General features: G+C 40.9%; 1 protein-coding gene across 3 annotated transcripts in view; it reads right to left on the bottom strand.

Moving 5' to 3' along the window:
* Nucleotides 1–1,305: 1,305 nt before the first annotated feature.
* Nucleotides 1,306–24,794, bottom strand: part of socs6a (suppressor of cytokine signaling 6a) — a 61,822-nt gene continuing 38,333 nt past the window's right edge. For all 3 annotated transcript variants that reach the window (XM_078216706.1, XM_078216707.1, XM_078216708.1), the window contains exon 2: nt 1,306–4,118. In XM_078216706.1, coding sequence (XP_078072832.1) covers nt 2,385–3,998 — 1,614 coding nt within the window. In that variant the 5' untranslated portion in view covers nt 3,999–4,118 and the 3' untranslated portion in view covers nt 1,306–2,384. The remainder of the gene's footprint in view (nt 4,119–24,794) is intronic.

The raw sequence follows: 24,794 nt of genomic DNA, 5'->3' as shown, positions 1-24,794 counted from the left end.
ATTTTCCTTTGCATCAGAGCTCAATTTACTTATACTGCTACAAAGCAGACCTTCCAGTAATTGCAGATTCTATGTCAAGTAGCGTTGAGAGACAGTCTGACAAAGAATGCTTCTGGAGTATTGAATTATTGCTTGAGGTGGTCACATCAAATCCCTCCCCTTAGGCCTCTCCAGCATGGCTGCCCTAATGCAGCCTGAGCCACCAGAACATCAATTTCTTTGTAAAATTGAATCACGACGACAATTAGGATCATGATTTTTCTTCATGTGGATATGGAGCAATAGGTACTGCGTTTTTAACATTCTGTGGACAAACAAATTTAATAGGCCATCTATCAAATTTTCCACAGTATCAGAACATTGGAAAGCTTGAGAAGCTGCTTAATTTGAAGGTTTGCCACCTTAATACGGAATAAAAATGCAAACCTCAAGAACAAAAATTTAAAAATCATGAATACTCAACTCAAAGCTGTATTATTATGCACAAAACGTTTTGTGCCATCAACCCTAAGAGAGTTTATGGGTGTCAGACCCTCTTTTGCCTTCCAACTAAAATGGTTGTACCTTACACAACTTCTCTAAAAGGGAGAATGAAAATATGTATGGCAAAGACCATTGTACCTATTAGCCAGGGAATACTGCATGCAAATAAAGAATATTTAAAAAAACCCTCTTGATCATAAAATAACTACCTTTGAAGTAGTCTGTTTCAACCTTGTGTTTTCAAATTTGTTGGTACCTGAACATGGTGATGAGTCAAAGTTTAACATTTATGTGACTCTGTGTGTTTGTGCAAGACCAAACTGGAACAAGGTGTTGTGCACAGCTATGAATAACAAATGCACGCTAATAATTGGCATATTACAAATGATTTTATAGGAACAGTTTACCTGTACACTTACAGAAATTTTCTATATGGCAATACAGGAAAATGTGAATCCGAACACAACCTAAAAGTGCACAAAGTACTTCAACAGAAAGAGGAAAAAGAAAGAAATTATTGCTAAATTTCAGTCAGTTGGTCTATTGAAATACAAATGAACTACAGTAATAATATTCCAACCGAATAAAAACAAAATCACAAAAAACATTCAATTTCCAATTTACCTCACTGGTATGATTAACCAATCTTTACCCGGTGGTTACAAGGATCAGAGACATTGAGTAATTGTTCAAAGTCCTCAATCATGATATCCAAATTGCAATTCATATGACTCAATTGAAAAACAAACAAATCCATAAAATGTCATTCCGTATTACCTCATAGAAATTATTGTTGATATCCTACAACCTTTTGTTTAAAAAAAGAAAACAATTTGAAATATGTAAATAAAGCTCATTAGTTCCCTTTAAAACCAGGGATAATACTCTTCAATATTTACTGTATTCAATGTGGTCTCCCACTGGATTTTAAACCATCACTCAAAATACTGGCAAGATGGCCCTTTACAAAATTGGTCCATGGGCAAACAAGCACAAACTGGCTTAAGAACCGTATGTGCAAACCAGGCGTGTGGAAATAATTCTATGTTGTGCTCTATAATAAAAAGGCATTTGGAAACTATCTTTCAAATCAAACTCAAAATGCTGACATAAGTAGTACAAAAGAACAAGGATGGCAAATTCTATATTAAAACAATTCCAATCAAAAAAAAGGCAGAATTTTTGGACTCATGCACAGGTCTGTTAAAAGAAGGTTGGTCAGGAATACAGTAATTTGTATGCAGGAAAAGTGGTATAAGGTATAATACTTCAGGTTGTCAGCTGCTGATAATGCCAGCACGCTTAGCCAATTAAACAGCAAATTATACATGGGTCTGCGTGCCCTGTGTATCATCTACTGCACTGAACACATTGTCTTGTTTTACTCCATTAAGTATTTTTGCTTTCAATTAAAAAACAAATCACAGCTTGACTTTAAAGATGATGAACTGCCCAGGTGCTATCTCATTTGGTATACACTTGCTTTTGAGCCGAACCAACCTGCACAGAAGCACTGTGTACAGCACGGCCATTCTCAAGGGACTGGGTCCTTAATGTAGATTCCACGTTCAGGTATAGAAACCTGAGGTTAACAGTGTAAAAATTATAAAGATTGGGCATGGATTGGGCTCAGCACTCTTTCATAGGTGACTGAGAAAATAGTGTTACATACAGCTTGACATGAAAAATAGGATGACTTTATTTGGCAAATAGACTGTGCTCAACATTTGTTGGTTGCATGGTGGGGTGGGGAGGAAGGATAAGAGGAAGAAAAACAGAGGCCTGTGATTACAAAATGAAGGAGGATTTTTTAAAGCTAATTTTTGATAAATTATATTTTAAAAAAAATATTCCAATGCATTCCAGTTCCAAAAGTGCAATCTGCAAGACTTCAAAACTTTTCAGTAGTGCTTCTCCTGCAAATAATCCTTCATTTTGTTTGGCAGAGGCAGTTTTTGAATCAAGTCTATTCGAGTGTATTGACGAATAACAAAACGGCACAGATACTGTAGTGACCGCACTTGCATGAACCGGGAGACTGGGTTTGTTAGTCTTACAGGATAAGTTGCAGAGCCAGGTAGGCGAGACCTAGAATAGCAAAACGCGCCATTTTCAGAGTCCTTAATTGAATGCTCAATCAGCTCTACAATCGATGTGTGTCCCTCTACATCTGGCTGTTCATAAAAGCTAAACCTTCCATTCGAGTGTTCTATTCTAGTGTGAAGAGTCTTGCCTTGTGAACGAAAACTCAGGCTTAAAAGATAACGGTCATCAGAACTATCACGTACAAGAAAAGAACCATCAGGCACATTGGCAAGCTTCTCCTCTGCCTCCCATCGTGTTATGGGACCCCAGTACCATCCTTGCTTTGCAAGCTTTTTCAGCTCTTCCGTGAGACTTGTGACCACCATTGGACCATTATTTTGTACAGAGTCATAAACTCTCCCTACTCCAGGAGCAGAATTTGGATCAAAGTTCAAATGGTGACGAACTCTTTCTGCTACATGGGCTGCTGTACCACCAAACCCGGGAAATGTCAATTGCATTTGATTTGGAATCGGAGGTAGGAGTGGAGATAGTGGAGGGATATCAACATGGTTGGAACTCGAGTTCTGCAACGTGACACCTGTGGTACCAATCAATAGACCATTTACAGGTGGGTCCAAGAATATATCTGAGGCAACCACTAAATCTGGGACCATATGGCCTTCATCTGTCTGTAGTGTGCTACTACATACATGGGATGGCACTGATGCAACTTCCATTGGCGATGAATTGTCAAGACAACAGGTACGGGACCCTTCCATAGGAAACATTCCCTCTTCTAAAGGCATTGCGTAGTGAATGTAGTTCTGAGGCATTAATCCAATAGCCACAGGAACATGACAAGATTCATCAATATTCAAATGAGAATGGCCATTCTGGGGCTCAATTTCTTTGATTGTGCTGTTCTGTTCCTGCAACACATGATCTGTTTGCATATCGTGGAACTCCTTACGAACACCATTTAATGCCTGGCTTGGGCTATTATTGTGGACTAATGCTTTAACCTTAACCTCCATCTTAATGCAGGTTTCTTCTGAGCTGGCTGATCGCAAAGGCCAAGGCGTAGGGCTGTAATGGTGGCCACGAAGTGACGTGGATCTCAAGGGTCTTTGAGCTTTTAAGTCATTAATGCTCGTTGGAGTTGAAGAGGAGGAAAATCGATCATCTTCCACTAAGTTGACGGAAGGTACATTCCCTTTACCTTTTTGTTTTTGCTTTGCAGATAGCCTCCTTTTCAGCGTGCCCATCAAACCTTCACCTTTTGCCTTATTTTTTGGTCCTTTGTCATCATCATCTACTTTGTTTAGATCATTACCAGCCAAATCTTTTCCATAACAACTGAAGAGAGAGTCCTCCTTCCCAAAATCGTTGACAAGTGATGGCGGCTGTACAACCACAAATTCATTTTCGTCTTTGCCTTTATTCAGGTTAAAGGATTTTTTGATTGTTTTAAGGCTGATTTTCTTCATCCTGGAAAAGGTGTGCAAGTCCTTTTGCACAGCAATGGCTCCAATGATGCTCTTTGGACCAACCTAGCCGACGTGCTTTTCTTTGCTCAAAACACAGCTAAACACCAAGATGTCCATCTCCTGCAACAGAACACAAACAGGTTCACTCTTCAACTTTTAAATACATATATTTTAAAGAACAAATTATGTACATTTCAAATTATTCAGTCCATTCCTAATATTGAAATGCAACAGTGTACAAAGTTAACTTGTGTTTCTTCTGATAGATGTAAACCACATAAGTGGTTTATAAAAAGAAAAGTTCTCAGAAAAACTGTTAAAAAAAGGCTTCATTTCCCACCCAACTCCCGTCACCCAGGTAACCATGGTTTGTCAACTTTGAATGCTATGCATTGAATGATTGTTAAAACTGATTTGGATCATAGGTGGCTCTATCAAGAAAGCAGCCTCTCCCTCCTTCCACCAAAATGCTTTGCTCAAATGTTAAACTCTTAAGAGTAAACTTCTGTACTACAGCTGCAAAACACAGCCAGTTAGCAAAAGGCATGAGCACTTGCTAACAGAAAGATGAGGGTGAACAAAGAACAATTTCTTCAGTGCCGAGTCCTTTGCTGCTCGGACAATAGAGATGCCACAAGAGAAATCAGCCGAGAGGAAGTGAATAGCTTGCCAGCATGATAAACCTCAACTTGCGTGAAGAAATGAAAAAAAAGTCTGTATTGATCCTGTTGCAGTGTGTTCGATGCAGAAAGGGACAAACAAAATTACAAATTCAAAAGAAACAACTGTTTGCTAGATTCAACTTAATAATCATGTAAACAGAGACCAAACTGTAACTTCATTAGGATGTCTTTACTAAACCTGACCAATCTTCTCAATTCTTTCCCAAACTCATTCAATGATAGATTACAAAGGGTTTGGCAAGTAGAATGCGAAGACAAAAACATGCAAGGCTAGATATTTAGACTGACAATAATACATATTTTGATCTCCATGAAGTTCATTGAAGAGTACATTAGCTTTTGTTAGCCATTCATTGTCAACCATCCAAATTCTGCTTACAGAGGCTACAAAGTGAATCTGACAGCTCGCCTGCCCTCATCCTCCATTTTTCAGTGAACTGAATGGGAAGCAATGCTATGACTAGAGTTGCTACGTGCTAGGAAACAGGCTGCTCAGGCCTTCATCTTTTCAAAGGTACATAGTTTGATGTGTTCAGAAACTGTGTAAGAACTAATTTAAATGTTGGATACTTTGTCACCATTGGATCAGTGTGGTTTAACAAAATTACTTTGTAACCTCAGGGCATCATTATGCCTAAATTAACTTCCCTACCACTGCAAAAGTGTTATTTAATTTTTAAAAATAGTTCTGGTGGTGACTGAAAATTAAGTCTGCAAAGGAATCTTTTATCTGCAGATGAAACAAAAGGTCTGCAGGATACAGAAGAATTCCAATTAACACCAAGAAAACAGAAAACACAGAAACCTGATTGCATTATGCTGGCTCAATGCAGACAAATGGGTGGAACTGCCTAAAGTTTTAAAGTTTATTTATTAGTGTCACAAGTAGGCTTACATTAACACTGCAATAAAGTTACTGTGAAAATCCCCTAGTCGCCACTCTCCAGCACCTGTTCGGGTACACTGAGGGAGAATTTAGCATCCCCAATACACCTAACTAGCACGTCTTTTGGAGTGTGGGAGGAAACCAGGGCGCCCGGAGGAAACCCACGCAGACACGGGGAGAAGGTGCAGACTCCGCACAGACAGTGAATGAAACTGGGAATTGAACCCGGGTCCCTGGCACTGTGAGGCAGCGGCGTTAACTGCTGTGCCACCATGCTGCCTAGTATATGCTAGTACATCCAAATCAACATCAGGGCATGTATGGTCATCTTTCAAAAACAAGATGGTAAAGATCACATAGCCCCAGCTTCAGAAACATTTGATTGAGCTAAATCCTAACTGTGCTCTTAGTTTGGGGCAACCCAACTTTCAACTGGCTCTGTAAAATGCAATAAATCAACAGCTAGAAGAGCTAGACAAGTTTTTCTCACGGGTTATTAAATAGCTTCAGTTTATTTATCATACATATATCAATTATTTTTGTATGTATGAGCCAAAGCCAAACATGCACTGGCTAGTTCCATGTTCGACCTGGGTTCGATTCCCGGCTTGGGTCACTGTCTGTGTGGAGTTTGCACATTCTCCTCGTGTCTGCGTGGGTTTCCTCCGGGTGCTCCGGTTTCCTCCCACAGTCCAAAGATGTGCAGGTTAGGTTGATTGGCCATGCTAAAATTGCCATTAGTGTCCTGGGATGCGTAGGTTAGAGGGATTAGTGGGTAGATATGGGGGTAGGGCTTAGGTGGGATTGTGGTCGGCACAGATTCGATGGGCCGAATGGCCTCTTTCTGTGCTGTAGGGTTTCTAAGATTTGTGGAATGAGGTAATCCTCAGAGTTGCAATCAGTCGGATTGCCACTTTGCTCCTGCTGTCTTACCCAAAGTTCTTTTTGATCCTGTCGCAGCTGACCTTCCAAATCAGGCCCGACATCTTGCAGCTTATCCACGGGGTTGAAACACAGCCCTGTTAGATGCAAGAGGGTCACAGCCTATTTTTACATGGTACTAGCTGCTGTAAATCAGGTAAGTTAAAGTTGCCACCAGGTTTAAAGGTATTTGACAGGCCATGGAGAGGCTAAGTTTGGGAGGTTTGGTTTGGGAGGTTTGAGGGAGGGCTTGGGCGGGATCTCGAGTCACCTCAGTTTGGGCTGGGCTGGACATCAGACAGTGCTGGATCAAACCTGGAGGCTGGGGTTGAGTCGAGCCTGGCTGAGGGGGGGGAGGGGGGGGGGGGGGGAAGGGGGAGGGGTGGGGGACTACGCCCCAAGAGGGAGTCCCCATTGGGGCGTAGTCCCCTTGAGGGTGGGAGAGGGGATTTGTGCAAATTCTTCTCAACTTTTCTGGGTAATTATTGATCTAATTCAGTCAGAACCAGACAAAGTTTACAATTTAAATTGCATTTTTGGATGATTCCCAGTGTTTGCATTTCTGAGCAAAAGCTGTGCAAACCTTAATTGTAAACGTTGATGTAACGCACCTCCCCCAAAATACAACGTCCTAGAGCTTGGAAGTTGAGGCCCAATATATTTGTGAGCACATCATGAGTTTGAATCACACCTCTAATTTCCACCTCTCAAATTCTTTTAGTAGCGATTGTTTAAAAAGTGCTCCTCACAATTTACCTCATGTCCATAATTATTAAACTGACTTTTTCCTGAAAAACAAACTCACAGTAATCCTGATGGGGTATTCCCAACAATTAATTCTCAGTTTAGATTTACAATATAATCAGACCTTCCAATAGAGGACAAGAAGAAATAAAACATTGAGAATCACAAATGGTTAATCCTAGATAAGGGGTCAAAGGTCTGGAAATGTGAGCATCACCAATATATTTCAGGACACAATTTTCCACAATGCAGTATTTAGCTTAATTTTAAAATTTCACATTCTACATGACCTCAAGCACTTGCAGTACAAACTAACAGATAAAGCAAAATACAGCATACTGCATCGAATCGCTGATCTAAAATACTAATTGATCCCTATCAGCATAATGCTTAAAAACTGAGAATCCTGCATACGTGGTTTCATCTCGCACTTCATATTTTAGAACTTGACCAAATATCTACAAATCTCCTCATCCTGTAAGATTTCCTGTTTATATTACCGAATGTATTACTAAATATATCTGGATCTGAATAGTCAATTCCACTAATTGCATTGTGAATCTGAGACACGATTAAGCCCAAGGTTATTAAATAGAACAAGGACACGAAAAGAGGTCAATTTGAGCTAAAGAAATGTAGATTTAATACACAGAATACGGCACAGAAAGTGTGCACTCAGCCCAACCAACCAGTTCACGTCAGCATTTATGCTCCACCCCAGTTTTCTCCCATCTTCATCATTCATTGGAATTACCAATTCCCTTCTCCCTCATATGCTTCTCCAGTTTCCCCTTATGTCCATCTATATTACTCACTTCAACCGCTCTCCGTGATTGCAAGCTCCACTTTCTCAGCAGTCTTTTGGTAAATAAGTTTCCCCTTATTTCTTTACTGAATTTCTTAGTGGCTCTCTTATATTGTGACTTCTTTAAAATCTTTCATGATTTTAAAGATCCCTGTTAGGTCAGCCCTCAGCCTTTTTTCAGCATGCCAGTCCTTTCCTGATATGTATACGCACACATTTTTGGTATCTTTGTGAAGCTTCTGTGTACCTGCTCCCGTACCTCGATATCTTTTTTAAAAATATGGCGATCAGAACTGCACACGATACTCTCAAACTCTCAGTTTGAAACAGATTTAATATAACTTCCCTACTTTTCAATTCTATCACTTCAGAAATAAAATTTTGTGCCTGTTTTTTTTCCATAATGGTCTTGTTAACCTATTGCATAAACTTATAATGATTAATCTATTTGTCGTGAGATTCCTTTATTTCTCTACCCCATGTAGATGAGAACCTGCCAAGTTCTAAGTGACCGCCCTATTCTTCCTATCAAAATATACAACCTCACATTTATGTGTTGAACTTCATTAGCCAATTATTTGCCCATTTTGAAAGTTTAATAATGCTCTCCTGTAATTTGTTGCAGAACTGGCTATCACCCCCACACCGCGCCAATTTGGTGCCGTCTGTAAATTCAGAGATTGTGTTTTTGATTCCGAAGTCCATGTTGTTAATGCAAATTGTGAATAACAGTGGTCAAAGCATTGATCCTTGTAGAACACAACTTCCTATCTTCTGCCACTCTGAATAACTTACTTTTATTTCCGCTCTCTGTCTTGAAGCCAACCAGCAATCCATTCTGTCACCTGTCCCACCCCAAATTCTTGGGCTGTAATGATCAGTCTATTTGTGGGTACCTTATAAAAGCTCTTGTGAAAATCCAGTTAAATAACACCCACTGCATTCTCTATTCTCTGTTAACTCCTCAAAAAGTTCAATGTTAGTTCAGCAAGATTTCCTCTTTTCAAATTCGTGCTGAACACATTTTTAAAATTATAGATATTCTTCTATTTTTTTCCTTTAGTAAGGATCCAATATTTTTCCATCTCCTGATGTTAAGCTGACTGGTTGAGATTTCCCTGAACATGATCTGTCCCCCATTTTAAATATAGGAATTACATTGGCTATCTACAATCCTCTATGAATATACCTTTTTCCAGCAAATTATTAAATATGAATTGTACTGCCTCTGCTATGTCCTTCCTTGATTCTCTTTAATTATGTGGATTCAAAAAAAAACTTGGTGGCTTTATCCTCTTAAGATTCTTTAGTTTACTCAATACATCGCTTTTTAAATTTCAAATGTATCAACCTCATTACTCGTCTCATCATTCAACGTTATGCAAAATTGTTCCATCTCCTTGGTAAATACTGTAGCAAAATAATTATTTAATATTTCTGTCATTTCCTGATCATTACTTATGGCATTATCATGCCTCATTATGCTTTTTTTTATAGATGCATCTGAAAAAATATATTTAATGTACTATTTTATGTCTTCTGATGATTTGATTTCTTAGTTATTCTTTGCCTTCTAATTGTTTTTTTTTCTCCACTAATCGCTTGAATACTATCTTATCATGCACTCTTCTGTTCGCTATGTAATTAATACATTGCCTCTTTCTGAACCCTCAATTGTTCTTTCATGTTTTTATGAATTCATGGAGTCCCACTAGAGTTCAGTTTGTTCTTACATACTGGGCTAGAAAGGAGTCCTGTACACATTGTAGGAACTCCACTCCCTTATCCTTTTCACCGTGTCCAAATAATATCAGGTTTGTTGAAATCCCCCTTGATTATTATTCTGTTTTTATTCAATTCCCCATTTCTTCAGCATATTTTTTCTTCATTAGATGGTTTGCTGACAATGCCAATTAGTGTGATCGATCCTTTATGATCTTTTATCTCTATATGGATTCTACTTTTGTTTTGCTGTTAACTGCAGTTTCCATTATGTTATCCTGAATAAATAAGCTCCTCTCTATTCCTGTTTTCCCCTCTATCTTTTCTAAATGTTATGCCCCGCATTGTTTAATTGTGATCTGATTGGTCTGCAGTCATGTCTAAGTAACCCTTACTATATCTTGTTCCTCCCAACACATGATTACTTCCAATTCCCCTGTTTTATTACAGTGCACATTGCTAACGGATATAGCGCATTTTTAATAGGATATTTTCTATGCTTAACCATCTTTTTAGATTCCTGTTCTATTACTGTACTTATTCTGTTGCCATCAATCATAGAATCCCTAGACAGCATGTGCAGAAGGAGGCCATTCAGCCCAATGAGTCTGCACCAACTCTCTGACAGAGCATCTTACCCAGGCCCACCCCCTGCACATTCCCTTCACCCTATGCATTTACCCCGCTAATCCCCCTAACCTACACATCTTGGGACGCTACGGGTCAATTTAGCATGGCTAATGCACCCAACCTGCACATTTTTGAAGTGTAGGAGAAAACCAAAACATCCAGAGGAAACCCACGCAGACACGGGGAGAATGTGCAAACTATGCACAAACAGTCACTCAATGGTTCCCTAGTGCTGTGACGCAGCAATGCTAACCACTGTGCCGACCTTCCTTTAATGTCCTCTCTTACTTTAATTTTTTTCCTATGTTCTCCTACTCTGCTTTCTTTACATTTAGGCTGCTTATTTTCATCAATTTTGCACTGCCCTACCAGCCCTTAACATGTTAAAGCTTTTGCTGCCTCACTATTTATCCTTTACTCAAGGACACAAACTTCATCCTGGTTTAAGTGAACCCATCCTATCATTACTGCTCCTTCCTGTCCCAAAAAAGGTGTCAGTGCACCATGAAAAGAAACCTCTCTTTCTCACATCAGACATTTAGCTGCATGTTAATTCTCATTATCCGTTTGGTCCTGTGCCAATCAGTACATGGCAAGGGCAATAAGCGAGAGATTAGTACTATCTGCCATTTGTTCCAGCATGGACTGCGACAACTGGATTTACCCTCTACTTCCAAGTTCCTCTCCAGCCACTGTGGGATATAATTTACCCCGGCACTGAGTGGCCTGGCCAACACCCTTCACGATTGTCATTCTTGGCTGAAGTGGACACTATCAATTCCTCTAATTACTGAGCCTCTTATTACCAACATATTTCTATTCTATTCTTCCTCACTGCAGACAGCCCTCTCAGCCATGGTGACTGGTCTATATTGTGGCTGTCCTTCCTGCAGTTTTTCTGCTTGGCCTGACAGCAAGTGCATTGCATGTCTTGGATAGGATTAGTGCCTGCAGGATCTCTTTCTCAACCTTTCCTAGAAGTAGGTGAGTCACGCGAACTGTTATTCTACAAGTATCTTTGCAAACCAGTGATCCATTTTAAAGCAGCAGAACCTGGTTTCCAGGAATTTGACTAGATAAAAGATATCACCTTGTCCTGATTGGATACCCAGTCTCCAATTATCTAGCTGGTCTCTGCTAGGCCAGAAGTTGAGACACCGCAATGGTTTCATAAATCATGGACTAACTAAGAGGAATATGTCAAGTTTCTGCTTCTCACAACTGTCCAGGGATCCTTGCTAGAAAATACAGGTGGAGATCAGGCATGGTTCACATATATGCCACCCAGGTAAAGAAACAATAAATTATAAACAAGGAATTGGAGATCAGTGGAGTTACTGTATATATTTTTTATAAAATGTGATTTCATATAAAAGACAACCGCATAACTTCTGGCCTAAGAAATAGTAAGTTTGCATATATCTGACATGAATGTTGACCCTGGTAGTTCAGGGATCAGAGAATCAAAAGTGTACCGACAGATGTTAGCAATTCAGTTTCATTGTAAATATATAAATATAAATTAAAATGATCATTAGTAAATATATAAACATTTAGATAACTAATATGAAATGCATATAATTTGTAATGCTATAAAATTTATGAATTAGATAATTAATATAAATTCTTTCTTTTTTAAAAAACTTTATTGTATTATGGCAGTCTTTCTTGGATTCCACTTCCAGTATGCACAACCCCTTAAAAGCATGACCCTCATAAAAGTCGACCCTGTAACTTTTGGCCTACAAGTTGGTCTCAGGAATTAGACTTTTACACAAGTACAAATAGTTTGGCACTACAGCAGAGAGTGAGGAAAATTAGAAATGAATTAGTTTATTCGCTGCCCAAGTCCAACAGTGCAAGTTGGAAAGTTCCAAAATATTCCCTAGAGCAGATTTGCAAAATATGTGAATAGAAACAAGCTGAACATTTATGTGAATTGGACGATCAGCCCTATCTTTCTTCTTTTCTTCCCCTCAAAGCAAAAGATTAGAGAAATATGTTAATTAAATAAGTAGCATGTTTCTTGCATCACATGCAATAGTAGATTTTTACTAAATGAAAACTGGGGCTGGTTGTTTTCTTTATTCTCTTATGACAGAGCAATCTACTTGATCAGCACCCATGTCACTGGAATAATCATCTACCCCCTTTCATCACTGGGCATCTGTGGCTCCAACATGTACCATCCACAGGAAACATATCAGCAAATTGTTGAGCTCACTTCAATTTCACATCTCAGACCAAGGACCTACGGTGAGACCACACCCTAGTCCCCAAACTCTTATGCCTCAGTGGTTAGCACTGCTGCCTCAAAGCTCCAGGGACCCGGGTTCGATTACCGGCTTGGGTCACTGTCTGTGTGGAGTCTGCATGTTCTCCCCGTGTCTGCGTGGGTTTCCTCCGGGTGCTCAGATTTCCTCCCACAGTCCAAAGATGTGCAGTTTAGGTTGATTGGCCATGCTAATTGCCCCTTCGTGTCAAGGATGTGTAGGTTAGAGGGATTAGTGGGGTAAATGTTTGAAGTTGTGGGGATAAGACCTAGGGTGGGATTGTTATCGGTACAGACTTGATGGGCCGAATGGCCTCCTTCTCAATTGTGGGAATTCTATGTTCTATCTAATTCCAGCAAGACTTCTTTACTCTGTTGCAAGGAGGCTGAATAATTCAAGACTATTTGCCTTCCTAATTGTTTGTTGTACCTGCATGTTAACTTTGTGATTTGTGTACAAGAACACCCAAATCACTCTGTATATTAACATCTATTTGTCCTCTGACCATTAAAAAAAAAATTGCTTTTGGGGTGAGGTATCCATTTTGGTAGAAGGAACAGATGTACAGAGTAATTCCTAAATGGTAAGAAATTAGAAAGTGTAGATGCATAAAGTGTAGGTCCTTGTCCACAAGTTACTGAAGGCTAGCATGAAGGTGCAGCAGGCTACAGGAAGACTAATGGAATGTTAGCCTTTATTGCAAGAGGATTCGAGTACAGGAGTAGTGAGATCTTGCTTCAATTGTATAAAAGCTTAGTTACAATGCAACTGAAGTACTTGTGCAGTTTTGGTCCCTTTACCTCGGTATGGATATTATTGGTAGAGGGAGTGCAATGAAGGTTCACTAGACTTGTTCCGAGGATGGCGGGATTGTCTTAAGGAGAGAGGTTGGACAAACTAGGCCTGTATTCTCTAGAGTTTCAAAGAATGAGAGGTGATCTCACTGAAACCTACAAAAGGAATAGACAGGAAAGTTGCAGGTAAGGGAAATTAGAACTGGGGCACAATTTCAAAATAAGGGGAAGCCAATTAGAAGAGAGATGAGGAGAAATTTCTTTACACTGAAGGTTGTGATGTTTTGGAATTCTCTACTCCAGATGACTGAAAGCTCAGTCATTGAGTAGGTTTACAGTAGAGATTCATAGATTGCTGAATATCAACCTAAAGGGTTATGGGGATGGTGGATGTAAAAGCCATTGAAGTGTCTGATTAATCATGATCGTATTAAATAGCAGAGGAGGCTTGATGGGCTGAATGGCCGACTCCTGTTCCTATGTTCCTGCTGTGGCAGGAAAATCAGGAGCCCCACTTAACTGGGCAGTGTAGATACTATAGCGTTGAATTTAATGTGTATAATACAGGGGTTGAAGTGGCGACAACCACTTCCTCCCAATCTCAGTGTTAATGAAGTGGAGACCAGCAGGTGGGAGTAGAATTTCAGGCCTCTGAAGGCGAGGGTGGGAGATCAAGAAGTGATCACAGACATGGGAGGGGCAAAGGAGGCTAGCATAGATAGGACTGTGTTTATTTTCTTTTTCTGCTCCTTCTGGTCCGCAAAGAAACTAGTAAAGGCAAACAGTATATTCAAGCAAAATCTCTTGTTGCCCTGGCTCCATTTCAGTGCCAGCCTTCCTGGCACATTCAGCACTCTGCAAGAGTCACAAAGCCCGGGAATAAATTTGCATCAGAGTTCAAATGGCATCTTCGGATACCAAGTTTTGAATATGTACAAGGCCCTCACCTGTCTATTACGAAGGCCTTTAACACTGCTTACCAGAGTGGCCTGGCACAAATAAGAATTTGCGCTGGGTTTGGGATTAAAATCTGACCTTGTGCACTCAAACTAGAAAACATTATGCCATTCCTAGGACCAACATATGTCAATTTGATGAAAAAAAAATCATAAAAATGTGCTTCCTCTTGTTACTTAGAATGCTCTCTCTCATCTTATGTGGTGGAAAGATGCCACTACTCATGTGCCAGGAAAGGCTTCAGAATGATATCCTGCCTCAGAACTTAAGACATCTGTCAAAAACATGAGATTAATGTGAATATATTCAGCCACTTTTTAGGTCTGCCAGCAATATTAGCTTTGTGCAATGAGTTCTTCAAATGCATCTGCTATGGATTGAGCAATTATGTGGCTATTTGAGTAGCTCATACAAGTGAACAGAAACATGTCCATTCTGGTAAGTCTTCACTTTACCAATAACCTCTTCCTTCCCATTAGTTCCAAGCTTGAGATTAAATAAAAATTGCTTATTTGTTCTTTTGATCTGCATAAGTTGTAAATTACACATTTGCCCTTTAGAAAAGATGTACATTCATCCAACATTCAAAACAAAGAGTTCAAAAGTCTAACATACAAATTTTGTATTAATTATCCAGCTCTCTGATATTAAAAATGTTCCCAAGTTGTTCCATTTTGCCTTGTTAGAAAATTATTTTCTACAATTGCCTTTACCTACCAAAAATACTGTATTTGAATTTTCACATAAAAATGAACTGGCACACTGTACCTTTGTGGTACTGACAGAATTCATGACTGTGAAATGGTTCTTCCCCAAAGCCTCATCCTGAAGCTTTACTTATCCATATTGTTTTCACATGAGGTGACAGCACATGAAAGTGAACCAATAAACAGAAGTTACACCCAGAAAAGCTCTCGTTTGCAAAAGTTTAAACAGCAAAAAGGCTTTGCATGTCAGTTATAGCTGATTTGGTAGCACTCTCACCTCCGAGTCAGAAAGTAGTGAATTTGAGTGTTGCTCCAGATACTTGAGCACAAAATCTGCCTAGTGCAACAATGAGAGAATGCACATCGGCAGTCTGACTGATGAGCTATTAAACTGGACCCCCATCTGCTTTTTCAGGTGGATGTAAAAGGTCCCATGGTACTAATTCAAAGAAGGGCAGTGGAGTTCTACTGGTGTCGCAACTAAATACTTATCCATCATCCAGCATCATTAGAACAGTCAAATAAAAGCAAAATACTGCGAATGCTGGAAATCTGAAGGGTCATATGGTCTTGAAAAGTTAACTCGGTTTCTCTCTCCACAGCTGTTGCCAGGCCTGCTGAGTCTATTCAGCATTTTCTGTTTTTATATTAGAACAGATTGAGCCTGAATTTCCTTGGAATAGCAATCGCCATCAGATTGCCACTCCAATCCAAGTTTCTTATCTGAAATTCTGTCTCACTTGACCTTCTGACTCAGTCCAGGCTGAGATCTGACTAGTGCAGGGTGCTCCTGAGGCTTAGCATCAAAGGGCAGCTCTGCAAAGGGAAGGAAGCCCCCTTTTTCAACGACTCATGCTGAAATGGAGAAAATGAGGCAGCCAATAGGGCCTTGGGGGTGGTAGGGTCAGGTCAGGCCTCAATTGAACCTGCCTCCACCGCACTTCCAAGCAGTTCATTACAGACCTGAACCACTCGTGAAAAAAAAATTCTCACATAACATTTGCATCTTCTGCAAATCACTCTCACTCATGATCCTTTTACCAACGGGAACAGTTTCTCTATCTTCTCTATCAAATCTCCTCTCAGCCTTCTTCCCTCCAAGGAGAATAGTCCCAACCTCACTAATCTATCCTCATAACTGAAGTTTCTCATCCACATAACCATTCCTGTAAACATAGGCAAAGGCTGTTTTATTATGTTTTTACCTAGTATTTAATTTGATAATAAGACAAATGCCTGGATCTCCAGATGGTTGGGATTAAAAATGAAGGCAGATGATCAATAAAACAATGCTGCTTTTGAAGGACACTAACATATCAATGTTGACATTTCCAATATATTGCGGTGCATCTGCTTGAGAATTGGAGTTCTTTGTTTACCAGCCTCAATGCACTAGTAAACTAACAACTGTGGAAACCCAACCACATTGTCCAGTGAATTCTCTCCCTATCTTTGCTTGGATGACACCCATTGATTCAGATATGTTTACTTCTTATTGTTACTGAAAGGGTCGAGACCCCTTGACTCCAACAGTACACCCACAACACTGGGCATAGCTACAATACTTGGCACAAATGCATCTGGTTGTAGATGGAATAAACAAAATTTTCCATTCAACCTTGAGATTTCTGAGGTAAATTCTAGCCTACACTTTGCTGTCAAATTAACACTGTTACTTATGCATAGGTGCCAAAGCAAATTCAGCAGAAGGCACTGCTAAAAACAGAAATTAAAATGTTTCTGTCCAAGATGCATCACACCAGAGGCAGGACTTTCCGGCCGTGCTCGCCCCAAAACCACAAAATCCTGCCCGAGGTCAATGGACCTTTGCATGGTCTGCCCCATGCTCACTACGATTCCCATGGCGGGCATGATGGGAAAACCCCCCCAGGTTTGTAAAAATGACATTTTCCTGTCTGCCTTACCACTGATAGCATTTAAACATTTAACAAAGTTGACTTATGGTTGCATTAGATACAAACAAAACTCACCACAGAAAATTAAGTCTTGTCCAGTCAATCTAAACACCCTTTTAACGTGTGATAACAGTTAATCACTCACAATCAACCTCTCCAGCACTGAGAATTAACAATTACAAGTGTACAGCTCCACTGCTTCATGCTTTAGTAGGGAGAATTGGCATGGTCAGCATCTTCACAATGTTACAACAAACACTGCTCTGTTGAGCTGGACATGTCACCAGAATGCCTGATAGCAGACTCCCTAAGTGAATCTTCTATGGTGAACTGCAGAATGCTGTGAATGTGGCTTCATACCCACTCGTTACACACACTTTCATATTGAAGGGACAATCAAACTGAACTGAACGCGGATTTTAAAACCAAGTCTGGGATTTGTGACGGACAATGATGAGAAATACAATATCAGGAGGGAATTATTTAAATTTAATAACTGTATTCAGAGTTTCACAACTAGTGAATTAAATTAACTATGGTGAACTACGTTCCCTTGGCAGCCAGAAGAAATGCTTCAAGGGTACTTGGAAAGCCTCCCTCAGTACTTTAAAATTGACACTGCATTATGCCTCCCTCAGTACTTTAAAATTGACCCTTGCCCGGAATCACTGTCTGGAAGAGTGCAATTGCCAAAGATGCATTAACATATGAGAAATGGATAGTGTCAGCCCAAAACATGCAAAAGGCATGTAAAAACCATGAGAACAGTGCCCCCCAACTACCTTGCAGCCTCATTTTCCTGCCCTCACTGTGCTAGAACTTTTTGTGCCAAGATAGGACTTATTGGCCAATTTCGCATCTACACAGCTCAACGACTGGATGACAAATGAAGATGGTCTTCATTAGTACTAAAGGATGAACGATGTATGTATGTATGTATGTTTGTATGCATGTATGTATGCACTTGTTACAGATTTTAGAAATGCAAAATTTTAAGTTAATTTTTAACTTTGTCTCTTTTTCCCCTTTCTCTCCTAATCCAACTTCTCTTTCCCTCTTCTCTCTGTGCACTGTTTTAACTAACCCAGCTCATTTGCAGCTGACAGAGGGGGGTGGGGTTCTGGCAGCAGGTTGGGAACCCAATTATTGTTGGATTGGGCTTTGCCATTGCTTTTTAACTCGTCCAGCGTGTTAGCATGTCACTTCCAGGCTTCTTGACCAAGCACAGAGTGTGGGCCAAATGACAACCCTCACCTGGCACTGGAAGGATTTCTATTTAAAGGACTTCAATAGGGGTCAGATTGGCTTTATTTGGGATTGAATCTTGAGGCTTCATCAACTAGAATAACAAAATGCTATGTGGAAAGATTGGCCCCTTTTGGTCTGCACCAAACCACCATCAAGTGGTGGCTAAGGAAGTGAGCAGCAAGATTCCCCCAAATTTAGACTCAGTGCAATGAGAGATACAATGTCAAGAGGGCAGGGAAGGTGAATGGCATGTCAACTTCATGCACAAACACTCTTATTCTGACATTTCCAACCTCTCCTGCACAGCACTCCCATGCCCAATTTACCATGCTGCACTATTCATTCCTCTCTCTCCAGCCGCCTCTGCACATGTCCACCCGAACAATTACCACTAACATACACACTCAGCCATCCTCACAGTCACCCTCCACAATGCTGTCAACCTATCCCTCCACACAATCCATTGAAAAAAGTGCATTTGCATGGCTCCTCTCACAACCACCAGACATCCTAAAGCCCTTAACAACCAATGAAGTATTGTTAGAATTGTAGTCACTGGCATGAAGTAGGAAATGGAGCAGCCACTTTACACGCACCAAGCTCCCACAATCAGCAAGGGGACAATGATTGGATAATCTATTTTTGTGACTGAAGGATAAATGCTAGACAGGAAGCTAGTGGGAACTCCACTACTCTTTTTCTTAGCAGTGCCCGAGAGGGCAGAGGTGGCATCGGTTTAATATCAGTTCTGATTGTTGTGATCAACTTCTGGAACATAAGAACTAGGAGCAGGAGTAGGCCATTTGGCCCCTCGAGCCTGCTCTGCCATTCAATAAGATCATGGCTGATCTTTTCGTGGACTCAGCTCCGCTTACCCGTCCTGCTCGCCATAATCCTTAATTCCTTTACTGTACAAAAATCTATCGTGGCCTTAAAGACATTCAATGAGGTAGCTTCAACTGTTTCACTGGGCAGGGAATTCCACAGATTCACAAGCCTTTGGGTGAAGAAGTTCCTCCTCAACTCAGTCCTAAATCTGCTTCCCCTTATCTTGAGGCTATATCCCCTAGTTCTGGTTTCACCCACCAGTGGAAACAACCTCCCTGCTTCTATCTTATCTATTCCATTCATAATTTTTTATGTTTCTATAAGTCCCCCCTCATTCTTCTAAATTCCAATGAGTATAGTCCCAGTTACTCAGTCTCTCCTCATAAGCCAGAATCAACCTAGTGAATCTCTGCACCCGCTCCAGTGCCAGTTTATCCTTTCTCAACTAAGGAGACCAAACCGTGCACAGTACTCCAGGTGTGGCCTCACCAACACCTTATATAGCTGCAATATAACCTCCCTGTTTTTAAACTCCATCCCTCTAGCAATGAAGGACAAAATTGCCTTCCTAATTACCTGCTGCAACTGCAAACCAACTTTTTGTGATTCATGCACAAGGACACCCAGATCCCTCTGCACAGAAGCATGCTGGAATTTTTTTACCATTTAAATAATAGTCCATTTTGCGGTTATTCCTGCTAAAATGGATTACCTCTCATTTACCAACATTGCATTCCATCTGCCAGACCCTTTCCCATTCACTTAAACTATCTATATCCCTTTGCAGATGTTCAGTGTCCTCTGCACACTTTGTTCTACAACGCATCTTAGAGGAGGACTTGAACCCACAGCCTTGTGACTCAAGAGGCAAAATTACTACCAACTGAGCCAAGGCTTATATTTCGTACACTCATAACTGTTTTCTCTTTTTGTAAAAGAGTGTAGAACCTGAAGGAGAAAACCAAGGTGACGGTCCAGTGATAGCACACTGACTGCGATAAAATTTGTTGTCATGGAGATCGGTAGGTGGCAGATTGCAAGGCCATTGTCGATGGAATGATTGGGATCTTCCAAATACTCAGGAACATAATTACATCGTAAACTGTCACACACATTTTTCAAGAATTTTGATTCACTGTCAATATTAACGCAGCAGTTAACATTTGCACAATAAGGAATTTGAACCCTTTCCCCATTCGGGCCTTTCATTTACCACAGGCCCTTCAAGCATGACATGAACTAGTAACATAGAAGGCCAAAGAGTCCTCAGAGGAGATGGCACACTGAGGGGAAGCACCTTAACAAGATTCATGCACACCCTTCACCAGTGTAGATACACACGCCTCAGTGGGTACAGCAGCAGAGATAGCTAGGTTAGCACATGGTGCTGAGCACATTATATGTGAGCAGGGACTGGTGCTGCAGGGACAGAAGTGGAGAAATTTTGTTGGAGCACAAAGGAATGTTCAAGCTCTGCTCAGCAGGACACAGATTTTGAGCCTCAGGGGTCACCCACAAAAAGGGACCTTGTTGAGTAGCTTCTGTCAGTATTGGAGGAATCCATCTCTAGTACAAGTACAATGATGGATCAGGCCTTTATGATGTCTCAAGCTTTTATGCTGAGTATAAGTACCCTTGCTTTCAACAATGGTATATATAGAGTTTGCAGTTTTCCACTTTAAACAGGGCAGAGGAAAGCCTCAACTTGGATGTTCAATGCCTCACTGAAGGGCAACAAAGCATCCTCCAAGCTCTTGGCTGGCAGCAAATGCAGTTGGGCAACGAGAAGCAAGAAGGCGAAAGGGCACATGGACATGGGGACTCTGCTCAATGCTTCTCAACCCTTGCTGTCTGCACACATCCCCACATGCCATCTCCTGCCCAATGACCAAGTCCAACCTTGCACACGAGCAGGTTGGGGCGGTTGTTGTAAAGATCCTAAAACCAAAAGAATCTCTGTCCAGAGCATCAGAGAGCAGGGGATCAAATAGGCTGCCTCAAATTCTGCTAAAGCCAAGGGGGCAGCACTATGTAGAACGAATAAGAAAATAAACTATATATATATTTTTTAACTGCACAAGAGGATTCACTGGCTGGATTATAACAATACCATTGCAAAAAATGTAATAGGAAATGTAAATGAAATGTACACTTTATTTCAAGTAGTCACTGTTAGCTCTCACTTTCCAAATGGACGTTGGTCTCAAGGAAAATGGTATGAGCAAAGAAGAAGATGAGCGATGTGTGCGAATGAGATGGAAGGTTTTTTGACTGTGGGAATAATGGGTGTTGAGGAGGGTGGTGGTAGCAGTGGATTCAGCATTGTCATGCCATAAGGCTTCAAACTTTCAGGTTATCTGAACCATAACTGGATGAGCCAGTCACAGGCCTCTCTGGCAGCTGACTGAATGGCTACAGGAAGCCTGACCACATCAGGCTCCACCTGTTGCTGCTCCTCCTCCAAGGATGCAGAGTGGTCCTCCCCTTCTCCCTCCTGCGGTTTCAGTCCTCTCTACAGTGTAATAATGTGCATGACACAGCAGACCAGTACCATTCTGGAGGTGCGCACTGAAGAACACTTTCTTCAGGTGAACTAGTGTGCAGCAGATTGTGAAATCATGTAGATGTCACCAGCAGATCCCTGGAAGGAGCCGGAGGTGAAGAGATTAAAGATTGCGGTGACCTTAATGGCCACCAGCAACACATGCTCACTTGGCCCTCTTAGAAGGTCTTATTCCAGGCTGCAGGTGTAAGCAAAGACCTGCTGTGAAAACCTGAACTCCAGCTGATCCTGTCTGTATACCCCATATTGGGGATATCTCCTACTTTGAGTTGCAACTCTTGTGTCCATCCCCTCTATCCTGTGGAGTAGCATGTTCTGAGGAGGAAGAAGCTGGTAATGGTATTTCTGCTTCTTCTCCAGTTCTTCATTAATGGTTGATGGCAGAGTTGCATATGAAGCTCTCATCCTACATTGGACGATGACCGCAGGAAAGTTCAGGTGAAGGTGAATAAAGTACAATCTCGCAGAATGACTTGCAAAATGTTGGTAACCGCTTGTAAAGTCGTGGAAATACTCTCAGAGCAAGCACTGTGAGCAAATGTCTGTTGATTGGCCAGGAAGCAGCTGTGCAGTTTCAGTCTTTAAGGCTTTCCAGCCTGTCAATTCCTGCTGTACCTTGTTGACCCTGGCAAGTTTTACACAGCTTGGTAGACCAAGTGCTGTCTGTTAAAGCCAGAAAGTTACATTAAATTCAGAATTAATTGCCTTAAATGAGATCTGGCATCTCTATCAGGATTTCCCATATGCTGGTTAAAGTGAGTGAGTGAGATCATGTTGGGTTCCATCAGGGAACCTGCCTTTCTTTCATGGTTAAAATTAAATTCCTTAATTCTCTCTCTGCATCTGATTTGACATTGAATTCAATCACTCCAATTTAACCTACACTTCTGCTGATTTTTCAATTTTTCAATCTGACTGGGTAAGGAGATACACAGTTGTTTACTCACTCAGGTACAAGATGTCCGGTTTCCCTTGTGCAAACGTATAAACTCACAATTTCAACTACTTGCCAGCAAATCCTTTGAAGATCTAAATAGGCAAAGATGAGTTTGACTAACAATAGAAGCATTTGTAGCTCCGCTGAAGAAAATTATGACTGTCTTTCTCGTGTTTGTATGAGTTACGTGATGTTCTTTTATGACAGTTTAACTAAAAGGAACCAATGTAAGCATAACATGAAAGCAGAAATGTACCATTATTTAAGGAATGGGGATCACCTTTTCCCCTTTTGGTACATGCCCAAGTACATGATCTAGGGGGATATTTGGAGGCAGCGATATTGCAAGCATCTTACTGATCTTTGCTTCCCAGTAGCACAGATCTATGAAGTCTACAAAGCACAGGTTTGAGTTGCTGCAGTGCATTCTATGCATAATACATACTGCAGCTACAGCATGTAGAGGGGTAGACTGGACTTCAGTGACAGGGGTGGCCATTAAGTCAACTGTCCAAGGTGGTGGTGTCAAGCTTCTTGAGTGCTATTATCACTCCTATGGACGAGAGCATTTGCAAGTATATACCATCTGAGTTTTGTAGATCTTGGACAGTTATTGAGGAGTCTGAAACATTCCTTTTTTTACTCCTGTAACCATGGAGTTGATAAAGCAGGTCACATTAAACTGTTAGTTCCACTTGCCCGGGCTTCCAAGTGCCTCGTGAGGAAAACTAGGCAATGATTATGCCATTGAAGTTCAGGGGGGGATGTGGCTGGCCCTTTACTGTTAGAGACAGTCACTGCCTGTGATATCGGTGTCAGCCTCTGTGGTAATGGGGCTAACTTGTTTTGAAATCTCTGAGTCCTGTATCACAGAAAATTTCAAACCCGAATTATGACAGCTACTGACCAATGTTACTATACAAACCAACATACTAGGATTATTATATCAATACTTGCAACTTTTAAAAAATAAACGCTACATTAAAGTGAATGGGCGGCACAGTGACTAGGAGAGCACGGTGGCAGAGTGGTTAGCACTGCTGCCTCACAGCACCAGGGGCCCAAATTCGATTCCCGGCGTTGGTCACTGTCTGTGTGGAGTTTGCACATTCTCCCCGTATCTGTGTGGGTTTTCTCCGGATGTTCCAGTTTCCTCCCACAGTCCAAGGATGCGTGGGTTAAGTGGATTGGAAATACTAAATTGCCCCTTTGTGTCATGGGGACTAGCGAGGGTAAATGCATGGGGTTATGGGGATAGGGTCAGGGTGGGATTGTTGTCAGTGCAGACTCGATGGGCCAAATGGCCTCCTTCTGCACTGTAGGATTCTATGATTCTATGAATGTGAGTTTTTAAATTTTTATTTGTAAATATAGCCAATCTTGCCAGTCATAAATGATCTTATTCCTTTCAAAATATGTCATTTACCAAAAAAGGTCAAGGTGAGGAGGCAGGGTATATTCCTGTCTAGTTCCCGCCCAGTAGACAGACAGCTGGAGTTGGGGTAGAGAAAAAAAGCAATCGAGTTGCTTCATCATTTAAAACCACATTGTTCTAGAAGATGAAAGCAATGACCATTGAACATATCCATTTACTGCCCCAGAGTCATCAGGTTCTATTCATTTACAAAAGCATCATCAAATAGATATGGCATCATATACATTGATGTGTTTATATCAAAGTTTTTCTTACAAGTAGTAGCAAAGCCAGCAATTTAGACCAACCTCTGACTTATTGCTAACGATGTGGAGTTGCCGGCGTTGGACTGGGGTAAACACAGTAAGAGTTTTAACAACACCAGGTTAAAGTCCAACAGGTTTATTTGGTAGCAAATGCCATTAGCTTTCGGAGCGCTGCTCCTTCGTCAGATGGAGTGGATATCTGCTCTCAAACAGGGCATACAGAGACACAAAATCAAGTTACAGAATACTGATTAAAATGCGAATCTCTACAGCCAACCAGGTTTTAAAGATACAGACGATGTGAGTGGAGGGAGCATTAAGCACAGGTTAAAGAGATGTGTATTGTCTCCAGACAGGACAGCCAGTGAGATTCTGCAAGTCCAGGAGGCAAGCTGTGGGGGTTACTGATAGTGTGACATAAACCCAAGATCCCGGTTTAGGCTGTTTAGAAGAGAAACTGATAGCCAAGCTGTGCACACATGAGGACGGCCTAAACCAGGAT

The sequence above is a fragment of the Mustelus asterias genome, chromosome 7 (assembly GCF_964213995.1).
Source record: "Mustelus asterias chromosome 7, sMusAst1.hap1.1, whole genome shotgun sequence".
Taxonomy (NCBI): domain Eukaryota; kingdom Metazoa; phylum Chordata; class Chondrichthyes; order Carcharhiniformes; family Triakidae; genus Mustelus; species Mustelus asterias.
Note: the sequence above shows the minus strand (reverse complement) of the source record. Positions and strands in the feature narration are given on the sequence as shown.